At 45.7% G+C, this 12,542-nt stretch overlaps 1 protein-coding gene across 1 annotated transcript in view; it reads right to left on the reverse strand.

Annotated features, from left to right (window-relative positions):
• The window catches only part of LOC144695734 (zinc-binding protein A33-like), a 33,344-nt gene extending 22,733 nt beyond the window's left edge, over positions 1-10,611 (reverse strand). Inside the window, exons 1-5 of the mRNA XM_078566693.1 lie at positions 10,181-10,611; positions 9,969-10,064; positions 9,642-9,875; positions 5,734-5,756; positions 1,625-1,743 (exon numbers count right to left, since the gene is read on the reverse strand). Coding sequence (XP_078422819.1) covers positions 1,625-1,743; positions 5,734-5,756; positions 9,642-9,875; positions 9,969-10,064; positions 10,181-10,591 — 883 coding nt within the window. The 5' untranslated portion in view covers positions 10,592-10,611. The remainder of the gene's footprint in view (positions 1-1,624; positions 1,744-5,733; positions 5,757-9,641; positions 9,876-9,968; positions 10,065-10,180) is intronic.
• Between the last annotated feature and the right edge of the window lie 1,931 nt (positions 10,612-12,542).

The raw sequence follows: 12,542 nt of genomic DNA on the forward strand, positions 1-12,542 counted from the left end.
AAACATCAACTGCAGCTGGAGGATCATCATAAAGGCGCTCTTTGGTCTGCCCGAAACTTGTTGGTCTTCCAGCACAAAGAGTTGTCCCCGACCGAGTGTTGCGCACTGGCACAATCCAAAGTCCAGGACTACGTGCTGAGGGACGCACTAAAGCTTGGGGCAGCTGCCGCAAAGGTGCAATGGATAAGGGTCGCTGTCTAAGACCTTTCTGCCACAGCGCACCGAGGGGCTGGGAACTGTTTAAACCCCCTCGGGCTGTACAGCTCAAAATGAAAGGCTGCAAATGATTGTAATATTGTTTGTACTGATGCACCTGATGATACATTTTGTAAAAGTTGAACCGGATTTTACCCCTGAAATGGTGTTTTTGAAATGGTTTGGAATGTGATTGAAGATATTTTATGAATAAAGTATATTTTTGCAAAAAAAAAAGTATAAGGGTATCATATATTAATTACAAAGGTGAGCGCAAGAACAAAAGTATTAGGAGCAGGAGTAGGCCATTTGGGGCCCGCGAGCCTGCTCCACCATTCAATAAGATTGTGGTTCATCTGATTGTGGCATCAGCTCCACTTCCTTCTACCTCCCCATGCAGGTACAGAAAGTAATTAGGAAGCAGATGGAATGTTGGCCTTAATTGAAAGGGAGATGGAGTATAATAGTGGGGAACTCTTGATATAGCTGTACAGGTCATTGCTGAGAGTAACAGTATAGTTTGGGTGTCGGTTAGCTCAGCTGGCTGGACGGCTGGTTTGTGATGCAGAGTGATGCACCAGTACAATTCCTGTACTGCCTGAGGTCATCCATGAAGGCCCTGCCTTCTCAACCTCAACCCACACCTGAAGTGTGGTGACCCTCAGGTTAAACTCACCACCAGTCGTCGCTCTCTAATGAGAGCACAGCCGATGATCCTCTGAGACTGTGGTGGCTTTAACTTCACAGTTTTCGTTTCCTTACTAAAGGGAGTTCTTTTATGTCTTAGAAGCAGTTCAGGGAATGTTCGCTAGGCTGATTCCTGGGATGAAGGAGTTGTCTAATGAAGAAAGGTTGAACAGTTTAGGCCTATACTCTTGAAGTTCAGAAAAATTAGAGGTGATCTTATTGAAACATATGTGGTTCTGAGGAGATTGATAGGATAGATAGTGGGAGGATGATTCCTCTTGTAGGGGTATCTAGAAGCAGTGGACATAGTTTATAAATCAGGGATCTGTCTCCCTTTTAAGACAGAGATGAGAAGGAATTTCGTCTCTTTGAGGGATTTTAGCCTTTGGAATTCTGTTCCACAGACTGCAATGGAGACGAGGCTGTTGTATAGACTCAGGGCTGAATTCGGCAGATTTATGATTAACAATGGAGTTAAGGGCTATATGGAACAGGAAAAAAGGGCAGTTAAAGCCACAGTTAGATGAGCCATGATCTTATCGAATGGCGGAACAGGTTTAATGGGCCAAATGGCCTCCTGCTGCTCCTATTTCTTATGATCTTATGATGATCATACTACCACAACCCCTCACTGGAGGGACGTTAAATTTCCTGTTTCCCCCACATCCCTGGAACTTTGGAGCCCATTTAGTTCCTTCACAACTGGAATTATAGTTAGGAAAATTAATAAAAACGTTTTTACCAGTGTTAATGGAATTGATCATTTCCCTCCAAGCTGTGTACTGTAAAGGTCCTTTGAACTTTCCGATAGACAGGGCCGCAGCATCTGCTACTGAGAGTTGCTTATAGTCATCACTAATCCTGTAAATATTAAAGAATTGATGGTGTAAATTCATCCCAATTGAACATTTTAGACATGATTTAAATGGTGAAGCTACACCAACATTCATATCTTTCAGCATTTTTCATTTTAGAACAAATGTGATAGAAAGTGAAATTTCTCTCTATAACTTAGCAAAAGATAACTTGGAAATGCAAGGGCAGAGGATGGAAACACTCATATCCTGCAAAAGGCCCAAAGCATGATAACAAATTAGTTGCCAGTATATCACAGTTCACAGGAGAAGATAAACATTTAGCCTGTTCACTTGCTGTATTCCAAACAAAGCTTGTCGAATGAAAGCAAATGCTGAAAACATCAACCCAACTCTCCGAGACAACTGCGCTCCTCTACTTCTGGCCAATTGAATATCCCTGATTTTAATCACTTCACCATTGGCAGCTGGACCGGCAGCTGCCGAGGCCCTGAGCTCTGAAATTCCTTTCCTTTCTGCCTCTCTATTTCTCTTTCTTCCTTTAAGACATTTTAAAACCTACCTTATCTTTGGTATTAATATCTTGTGGTTGGGTGCCAATATTGCTTTATATGTTAAAACACGTTTCTGCTGTTGAATTTTTTTCAATCATTCATGAGGTGTATGCTTCACTGGCTAGCCCAGCATTTATTGCCCATCCCCAACCGCCCCTTCAGAAGGTCGTCGTGAATTGCCTTCTTGAACCCCTGCAGTCCAAGTGGTCCAGGTAACACCCACAGCACTGTAAGGGAGGGCGTTCCAGGAATTTGACCCAGCGACAGTGAAGGAACGATGATATAGTTCCAAGTCAGGATGGTGAGTGGCTTGGAGGGGAGCTTCCAATTAGTGGTGCTTCTACACATCTTCTGCCCGTGTCCTTCTAGGTGGTAGCAGTCATGGATTTGGAAGCTGTTTTCTAAGGAGGAAAGGTGAGTTCCTGCTGTGCATCTTCTAGATGGTACACACTGCTGCCACTGTGCGTTGGTGGTGGAGAGAGTTAATGATTGTGCATGGGGTTTCAGTCAAGTGGTCTGCATTGTCCTGGATGATGTCAAACGTTTTAAATGTTATCGGAGCCGCTCTCATCCAGGCAAGTGGAAAGTATTCATCATGCTTCTCACATGTGGCTTGTAGGTGATGGGCAGGAAGAGTTAGTCATCGCAGGATTCCTAGCCTCTGACCTACACTTGTAGCCATTGTATTTATATGGCAAGTCCAGTTCAGTTTGTGCTCAATGGTAACCCTCAGGATGTTGATAGTGGGGGATTTAGTAATAGTAATAGCAAGCGATGGAATATCAAGGGGCGATGGCTAGATTCTCTCATGTTGGCGATGGCCATTGCCTGGCACTTGTGTGGGGAAAATGTTACTTGCCAGCTGTCAGCCCAAGACTGGATATTGTTTAGGACTTGCTGCATTTGGACATGGAGTGCTTCAGTATCTGAGGAGTCACAAATGGTGCTGAACATAGTGCAATCATCCGAGAACATCCCCACTTCTGACCTTATAATGGAAGGAAGGTCAATGATGAAGCAGTTGAAGATGATTGGGCATAAGACAATGCCCTGAAGAATTCCTGCAGTGATGTCCTGTAACTGAGATAATTGACCTCCAACAACCACAACCATCTTCTTTTGTGACAGGTATGACTCCAACCAGTGGAGAGTTTTCCTCAGATTACTATTGACTCCAGTTTTGCTAGGGTTTCTTGATGCCACACTCAGTCAAATGATGTAATGTTCAGTCACTCTCACCTCACCTCTGGAGTTCAGCTCTACTGTCCATGCTTGAACCAAGATTATAATGAGGTCAGGAGCTGAGCAAGGCAGAACCCAAACTGAGCGTCAGTGAGAAGGTTATTGCTAAGTATGTGCCGCTTGTTAGCACTTTTGAAAACCCTTCGTCACTTCACTGATGATCGAGAGTAGACTGACGGGGCAGTACTTGGCCAGGTTAGATTTGTCCTTCTTTTTGTTTACATGATATATCTGGGCAATTTTCCACATTGCCAGGTAGATGCCAATGTTGTAGTTGTACTGGAACAGCTTGGCTAGGGGTGCGATAAGTCCTGGAGCACAAGTCTTTAGTGCGATTGCCAGGATATTGTCAAGCCCCATAGCCTTTGCAGTATCCAGTGCCTTCAGCCATTTCTTGATATCACGTGGAGTAAATCAAACTGGATGAAGACAGGCATCTGTGATGCTGCGGACTTCTGGAGAAGGGCGAGATGGGTCATCCACTGGGCACATCTGGCTGAAATACTTCAGCTTTAATCTTTTGCACTGATGTGCTGGGCTCCCCATCATTGAGGGTGGGGGTATTTGTGAACCCTTCTCCTTACATTAGTCAATTTATTGTCCACCGCCATGCAACACTGGATGTGGCAATAGTGCAGAGCTTTGATTTGATCCGTTGGTTGTGGGATCGCTTATCTCTGTCTATTCATTGCTTCTTACGCTGTTTGACATGCACGTAGCCCTGAGTTGTAGCTTCACCAGGTTGACACCTCCTTTTTAGGCATGCATGGTGCTGCTCCTGGCATGCCCTCCTGCACTCTTCATTGAACCAGGGTTAATTCCCTGGCTTGGTGATAATAGTCGAGTGCAGGGTATGCCAAACCATGAGGTCACAGAGTGTGGCTGAGTACAAATCTGCTGCTGCTAATGGTCAACAGTGCCTCATGGACGCCCAGTTTTGAATGAGGGTATCCTCAATGTGAAGGCAGGAGTTCATCTCCATTACAACTGTGCGGTGGTCACTCCTACTGCTACAGTCATGAACAGATGCATGTGCGGTAGGCAGATTGATGAGGATGAGATCAAGTATGTTTTTACCCTCTTGTTGGTTCCCTCACCACCTGCCACATACCCAGTCTAGCAGCTATGTCCTTTGGGACATAACCAGCTCGGCCAGTAGTGGCGCTTTTTAAAAAATTCATTCATGAGATGTGGGCATCGCTGACTAGGCCAGCATTCACTGCCCATCCCTAATTGCCCTTGAAAAGTTGGTGGTGAGCTGCCTTCTTGAACTGCTGCAGCCCATGTGGTGTAGGTACACCCACAGTGCTGTTAGGGAGGGAGTTGCATTAACGAGTCACTCTTGGTGATGGTCATTGAAGTGCCCCATCCAGTGCTGTGGCTCAGTTCATAGCACCCTCGCCTTTGAATCAGAGGGTTGTGGGTTCATGTCCCACTCCCGGAAACCAAGAACTGTGATTGTACTCGAAAAGAGTTGCAATCTGTGACTGTTGATAACTCGAAAGAGTATCCAGTCTATATTCTGCACCCTTGCAACTCTCAGTGCTTCCTCCAAGTGGCGTTCAGCATGAAGGAATACTGATTCATCAGCTGAGGAGTGAGTGATAGGTGGGTGTGGTTGGCAAATGGGTGGGTACGTGGTCATCATCAGTATGTTTCCTTGCCCATATTTTACCCGATGCCATGAAACTCTATCAGGTCCCGAGTCAATGTTAAGTAGTCCCGGGGCAACTCCCTCCAAACCTTATACCACAGTGCCGCCACCTCTGCTGGGTCTGTCTTGTCGGCCTTAAGGATACAGGTCAAGATTCTATACTGGAATCAGAACAAAACCCGTTCCCACTTTAACATGTGACTGCCTCAGTTTAGACAGGAGCCTTGCATTGACATGGTTGTTTGACACCATGAAAGCATGGACGGTGTGGCTCTCTCAGGGTCAGTCAGAAGGCCACAGCCACACTAACAGCAGTCTGCAGCCTGCAAGTGAGCACTTCAGGATTGCATGGCATCTTGTAATTTAATACAATCATGTAGACCAGTTATATGAAATCTAATTTAATATCTGCAATAAAGCATGTCATCATAACAAAAGACTAGTACTTAAACCATAAGCAGAGTTATTGTCGCCCGATGAACAACCCTTTAATGTTGCGATGTTAACTAGTAAAGAAATTCATAACAAAACCTTTCTGAGTTATTTTACCAAATTGTGCAGAGTTTCAGCAGAAAACATGTCCTACCTTCTCTTCCGACAAGCTTCCTCCTGAAATAAATGAATCACGAACAATGAGGAGCATAGTAACAGATTTAGAAACATAGAAAGTTTACGGCACAGAAAGAGGCCACTCTGCCCATCGTGTCTGCGCCAGATGAAAAACAAGCCACCCAGCCTCATCGCACTTTGCATCATTTGGTCCAAAGGCCTGCAGGTTACAGCACTTGATGTTACTATCCAAACAGCTTTTAAATGAGTTGAGGGTTTCTGCCTCTACTACCCTTACAGGCAGCGAGTTCCAGATCCCACAACCAACTGGGTGTAAACGTTTTTCCATAAGTCCATAAGACATAGGAGCAGAAATTAGGCCATTTGGCCCATCGAGTCTGCTCCGCCATTCAATCATGGCTGATAAGTTTCTCAACTCCATTCTCCCGCCTTCTCCCCATAACCTTTGATCCCCTTACCAATCAAGAACCTATCTCCGTCTTAAATACACTCAATGACCTGGACTCCACAGCCTTCTGTGGCAATGAATTCCATAGATTCACCACTCTCTGGCTAAAGAAGTTTCTGCTCATCTCTGTTCTAAAAGGTCTTCCCTTTACTCTGAGGCTGTGCCCCCGGGTCCTGGTCTCTCCTACTAATGGAAACATCTTCCCCACGTCCACTCTCTCCAGGCATTTCAGAATTCTGTAAGTTTCAATCAAATCCCCCCTCATCCTTCTAAACTCCATCGAGTATAGACCCAGAGTCTTCAAGCGTTCCTCATATGTTAAGCCTTTTATTCCTGGGATCGTTCTTGTGAACCTCCTCTGGACCCTCTCCAGGGCCAGCACATCCTTCCTGAGATACGGGGCCAAAAATTGCTCACAATATTCTAAATGTGTTCTGACCAGAGCCTTATAAAGCCTCAGCAGCACATTGCTGCTTTTGTATTCTAGTTCTCTCGAAATAAATGCCAACATTGCATTTGCCTTCCTAACTACCAACTCAACCTGCTAGTTAACCTTAAGAGAATCCTGGACTAGGACTCCCAAGTCCCTTTGCACTCCAGATTTCTGAATTCTCTCCCCATTTGGAAAATAGTCTATGCCTCTATTTTTCCTACCAAAGTGCATGACCTCACACTTCCCCACGTTGTATTCCATCTGCACTTCTTCGCCCATTTTCCTAACCTGTCCAAATCCTTCTGCAGCCTCCCTGCCTCCACAATACTACCTGTCCCTCCACCTATCTTTGTATCATCTGCAAACATAGCCAGAATGCCCTCAATTCCTTCATCTAGATCATTAACGCATTAAGTGAAAAGTTGTGGTCCCAACACTGACCCCTGCGGGACTCCACTAGTCACCGGCCGCCATCCTGAGAAGGACCCCCTTATCCCCACTCTCTGCCTCCTGCCAGACAGCCAATCTTCCGTGTCCGGCCCATATCCCGCGCATCCTCCCTCACGCCTTCTCCTCCTTCCCAGAAACATGATAGGGTCCCCCTTGTCCTCACTTATCACCCCACCAGCCTCCGCATTCAAAGGATCATCCTCCGCCATTTCCGCCAACTCCAGCATGATGCCACCACCAAACACATCTTCCCTTCACCCCCACTGACGGCATTCCATAGGGATCATTCCCTCCGGGACACCCTGGTCCACTCCTCCATCACCCCCTACTCCTCAACCCCCACCTATGGCACCTCCCCATGCCCACGCAGAAGATGCAACACCTGCCCCTTCACTTCCTCCCTCCTCACCATCCAAGGGCCCAAACACTCCTTTCAAGTGAAGCAGCATTTCACTTGCATTTCCACTAACTTAGTCTACTGCATTCGTTGCTCCCAATGCGGTCTCCTCTACATTGGAGAGACCAAACGCAAACTGGGCGACTGCTTGCAGAACGCCTGCGGTCTGTCCGCAAGAAAGACCCAAACCTCCCTGTCGCTTGCCATTTTAACACTCCACCCTGTTCTCTTGCCCACATGTCTGTCCTTGGCTTGCTGCATTGTTCCAGTGAAGCCCAACGCAAACTGGAGGAACAGCACCTCATCTTCCGACTAGGCACTTTACAGCCTTCCGGGCTGAATATTGAATTCAACAACTTTAGATCTTAAACTCCCCCTCCCCCCATCCCCACCCCATTTCTCACCCCTCCCTTTTTTTTCAATAATTTATATAGATTCTTCTTTTCCCACCTATTTCCATTATTTTTAAATCTAAAACTAAAACCTTGTTAGTCTTTCCACCCCACCCCCACTAGAGCTGTACCTTGAGTATCCTGTCTTCCATTCTTAATTAGCACTTTTCTTAGACAAATATCACCACCTTCAACACCTCTTTGATCCTTTTGTCTGTGACATCTTTTGATTATCTGCTCCTATCACTGCTTGCTTATCTCCACAATCACCACACCCTCCACTTCTCTCTCCCCCCACCCCCCACCTTAAACCAGCTTATATTTCACCTTGCTCCTAACTATGCTTCAGTTCTGCCGAAGGGTCGTGAAGACTCAAAACGTTAACTGATTTCTTCTCCACCGATGCTGCCAGACCTGCTGAGTTTTTCCAGGTAATTCTGTTTTTGTTTTGGATTTCCAGCATCCGCAGTAGCTTTTAGCTTTTTGTTTTTAGCCAATCTTCTATCCATGCTGGTACCTTGCCTCTAACACCATGGGCTCTTATCTTACTGAACAGCCTCCTGTGCGGCACTTTGTCAAAGGCCTTCTGGAAGTCCAAGTAGATAACATCCATTGGCTCTCCTTTGTCTAACCTACTCGTTACCTCCTCAAAGGATTCTAACAGTTTTGTCAGGCATGACCTCCCTTGATGAAAATATGCTGACTTTGCCCTATTTTACCACAAACTTCCAAGTATTCTGAAATCTCATCCTTAATAATGGACTTTAAATCTTACCAACGACCGAGGTCAGGCTAATCAGCCTGTAATTTCCCGTCTTTTGCCTCACTCCCTTCTTAAACAGGGGGGTTACATTAGCGATTTTCCAGTCCTCTGGGACCCTCCCTGACTCAAGAGATTCCTGAAAGATCACCACTAACGCCTCCACTATCTCTGCAGCTATCTCATTCAGAATCCTGGGGTTTAATCTATCTGGTCCAGGTGATTTATTCACCTTCAGACCTTTCAGTTTTTCCTCATCTTCCCTCTCACCTTTCAAGGCACTTTAAATCTGTGCCCCCTCGTCACTCACCTCTCTGGTAATTAAATAGGCCCTTCCCCACCCACTCTATCAGGCCCCACACAATTCTGTGTATCTCAAATCTCCCCTCAGCCTGCTCTGTCACAGGGAGAACAGCCCCAGCCTTTCCAATCCTTCCTCACAGCTGCAATTTTCTAGTCCTGGTAACATCCTTGTACATCTCCTCTGTACCCTCTCTAATTCAATTACACCCTTTCTGTAATGAGGTAACCAGAACTACACACATTTCAGGAGGACATAAACAGGGCGGCTAGTGAAATGAGCAGACTCAGAGCATATTAGATTTAACACGGAATTGTAAAGTGATGCAATTTGGCAGGAAGGTTCTGGAGAGTCAAGTAAACTGGAACTCAACATCAGTCCCGCTCACAGACACAGTGACTCTCACACACCGTACCAGACACACCCACACACTCACAACATGAACTGGAACTGGATTACAATTGGCGTTCCAGGAGTAAATTAAACTTGGCAACACGGAAATAATCACAAAGCAAGTGTGAAGATCAAGAAAACTCATTCTCTGGAGGTTACAGGTATTCTCGGGAATCTGCAATGTGGAAGTCGATTATTTAGGCGAGACCGCAGAACTGCCACGAAACAGACAGAAATTTGTTTAACTCAGTTTTTATTTATTCGGTAAATTCAATATTTAATCCACAGTTATCAGTTATTTTGTGACTGTGTGAAGTTTCACGGAACTGACCCGCAATATATTCCCTCACCTTTAAAAATATCAACTCGTCCTTTTGCTCTATCTGTTTCTGCAACTTTGAGAGCTTCTCCTCAATAGAATTTAAATTCTCCTCAATCGCACGAAGGTTTTTCTCCACTCTTTCGAGAATCTTCTCCTCTTCTTCCCTGAGATCTCTGAGTAGTCGCTGCTCTTTCTCAGTGAGAATCTGGTGCATTTTAGTGAACTCGGATGTGATGTGGGTCTGCAGACTGCTCGACTGTTCCTACCAAATGAAATGTGAAACATAATTAATGTCCCGCGATAAAGGGAGCAAAACTGACCGAGATCCCAGAAAACCAGAACAGGGAGACCTTACCCTGACTTCGGAAATCTTCCGCATCTGTTTCTGTTCCGTTTCTAGAACCGCCGATTTCTTCTGTGTGAGAGAATCTAAGGAAGATTTCAGCTGATCCTGGGATTGGGAGAGAAAATCACAGAATTGAAGTGTTAGACCATGAAAATATGATAAAACTATCAGTTTAGAAAGGAACTTGACAGGTCGAACTCTCTAAATTCTCTGTATTTTACCTTGTAGATTTCAACAGCTTCTTTAATCGGTAGGAAGTTGTGAGATTTGTGTACCCGCGAATCTCTACAAATCACACAGATCAATTTCTTGTCAGTTTCACAAAACAGCTTCAGTTCTTCCTGATGTTCCTCACAGTGAAGTTTACTTTCCTTCTCTTTCAGATCCAGCTTTAATTTTCGAGTTTTCTCGGCCAGATTCGCTAAGGCCCGATTTACCCTGAGGTTTCTTTCCGGAAACTCCTCTCTACATTCCGGGCAGGAGTTTATCTCCTTCTTTTCCCAACACTGGGTGATACAGGAGCGGCAGAAGTTGTGTCCACAACCCAGTATTACGGGATCAGTGAAGAACTCAAGACAAATGGGACAAACTGCCTCCTCGGTCAAACTCCGGACCTGTTCTCTGGAAGCCATCTTCACACTCAGCACTTCCTGATTCAAATCACTTTCAGTTTCGATGTTGCTGCCGCACACCCTCAGTTCAGCTTTTTCCCTATAAAGTTCACTCCGATCCTCAGGGAATTATTCTTCCATCGTGGTCTATGTCCTCGCGACTTTCACACAGGACAGTAAAAATAACACGCCCAGTCTAAAGGGGGAAAAGCAGAGTTAAAGCAGAGGGGAATAATTGACCCATATCGAGGGCGGGTTGGGCTCCAATGGATAGTTGACAGTGGAGAGAGGGAGAGGGAGGGAGGGAGGGAGGGAGGGAGAGAGAGGGAGGGAGGGAGGGAGGGAGAGATCGGCGGGAGGGAGAGATCGGCGGGATCGAGATTCTATTGCACTTTTCTCCAGTCTGAACTCGCTGCCGATTACAAACCCTCTGGTGAAACAAGGTGTGAGATACAGATCCTTAAAATGCGTTATTGGTTGCAGTCGCTCACACTAAGACAAGAAGTACCATAACTTCAAGAAAGCATTTCGAGTGTTAATTACCGAGAACTTAGAGAGTTCAACCTGTCAAGTTCCTTTATATTTTCTAAAAGAAAATCCTGCGTTTTAAAAGCGCCTTTCGCAGCCGCTGGACGTCCCAACGCGCTTTGAAGCAGATGAAGTACTTTAGAAGGGGAGTCACTGGTGTCACGTTGGAAAATACATCAGTCAACATGAGAACAAGTCTGAGTTCTGTACCGAAGCATCTGGAGTAAGACTCGATCCCACCACTTTCTGATTCAGAGGTAAAACAAAACCAACGAGCCACAGCTGACAGATGGCACTAAAACGAGACATTTGTTCACCCGTTTCTGGAATGTTTCTGGAATGTGGAGAGATGAGGCCCCGGATTTACTGGCGAGGGCGTCTCCTCCCAGGTAACTCTGTAGCACAAACCCCTGTGCTTCATGGATCCTTCCCAGGGACACCTCAACTGATGCAGGAAAGCTTTGGGGTGACATATTTCCCCCAGTATTAGGAAGCATTTCTCCATCTGGCGATTGGTCACAATGTGGAACTCGCTGCCACATGATGTGGCTGAGGTCGAGAGCATTAATGCATTGAAAAGGAGGCTTGAAATCCTAGATGTTTTTATGCAGAATGTGTTTGGCGTTTCTTTGTAAGTGCTTGAGAAAATAAGATTTAGTTTCGAAATAGAAAAAAAATCCATAGATATTCAAACTCCGCCTCGGGGATTTTGAGCTCTGTGCATTCATGTCTCAGGCAGTGCTGCCCTCCCAGTCCCTGATAAAGAGGAAGAACATCACAGGGTGTGGGGGCAGGGCTGTGGGACAGGCCATTGGAAAATGGGATGGGGTCAAACGGCATCCTATTGGGATTAAACTTGAAGAGCTTCCCCCGACACTCGTGCTACGGCAGCAAGGAAAACCACAGGCTATTGAAGTTTTGAGATACATCAGGATTATAAACAGACAATTCAGTAAAGTTGGAAAAATATAGGGCAGAATTTAGCCCTCGATGGGCGAGCGGGACCCGCCCCCAACTCGCCGACGGTAAAATTCTGGCCAAAGAATTAAGGCGGCAGAGGGGAAGTGGAGAGATCAATGTCGATTGGAAAAAAAATGTCTTGTTTTATTGCAGAGATATTGTCTGATATTCTCGTGCGAAATGCTCCATATATTTGACAGTATTGAACATTGGATTTTAATGTCACTGTCTGGGTGTTAAACAGCTCCTGTGTGGGGCACAGAAAGGACAATCTGGCCTGGGGGACATGAACACCCCTTACACAGCCCAGCGGAATTTACTGACATTCATATCAACGGAGGGGAAACCTGGGAAGTTCCTGTCATTGGAGACATTCCTCCCCACCGGTCGGAATTCTACTCGATTTTGGAAAATACTGTCACCCATCATCAACATGAGGAGAGTTCTGTCATCATCGTTAAAATTTGACCGAGGCCATTCAGGA

This window comes from Cetorhinus maximus, chromosome 21 (genome assembly GCF_964194155.1).
Source record: "Cetorhinus maximus chromosome 21, sCetMax3.hap1.1, whole genome shotgun sequence".
Taxonomy (NCBI): Eukaryota; Metazoa; Chordata; class Chondrichthyes; order Lamniformes; family Cetorhinidae; genus Cetorhinus; species Cetorhinus maximus.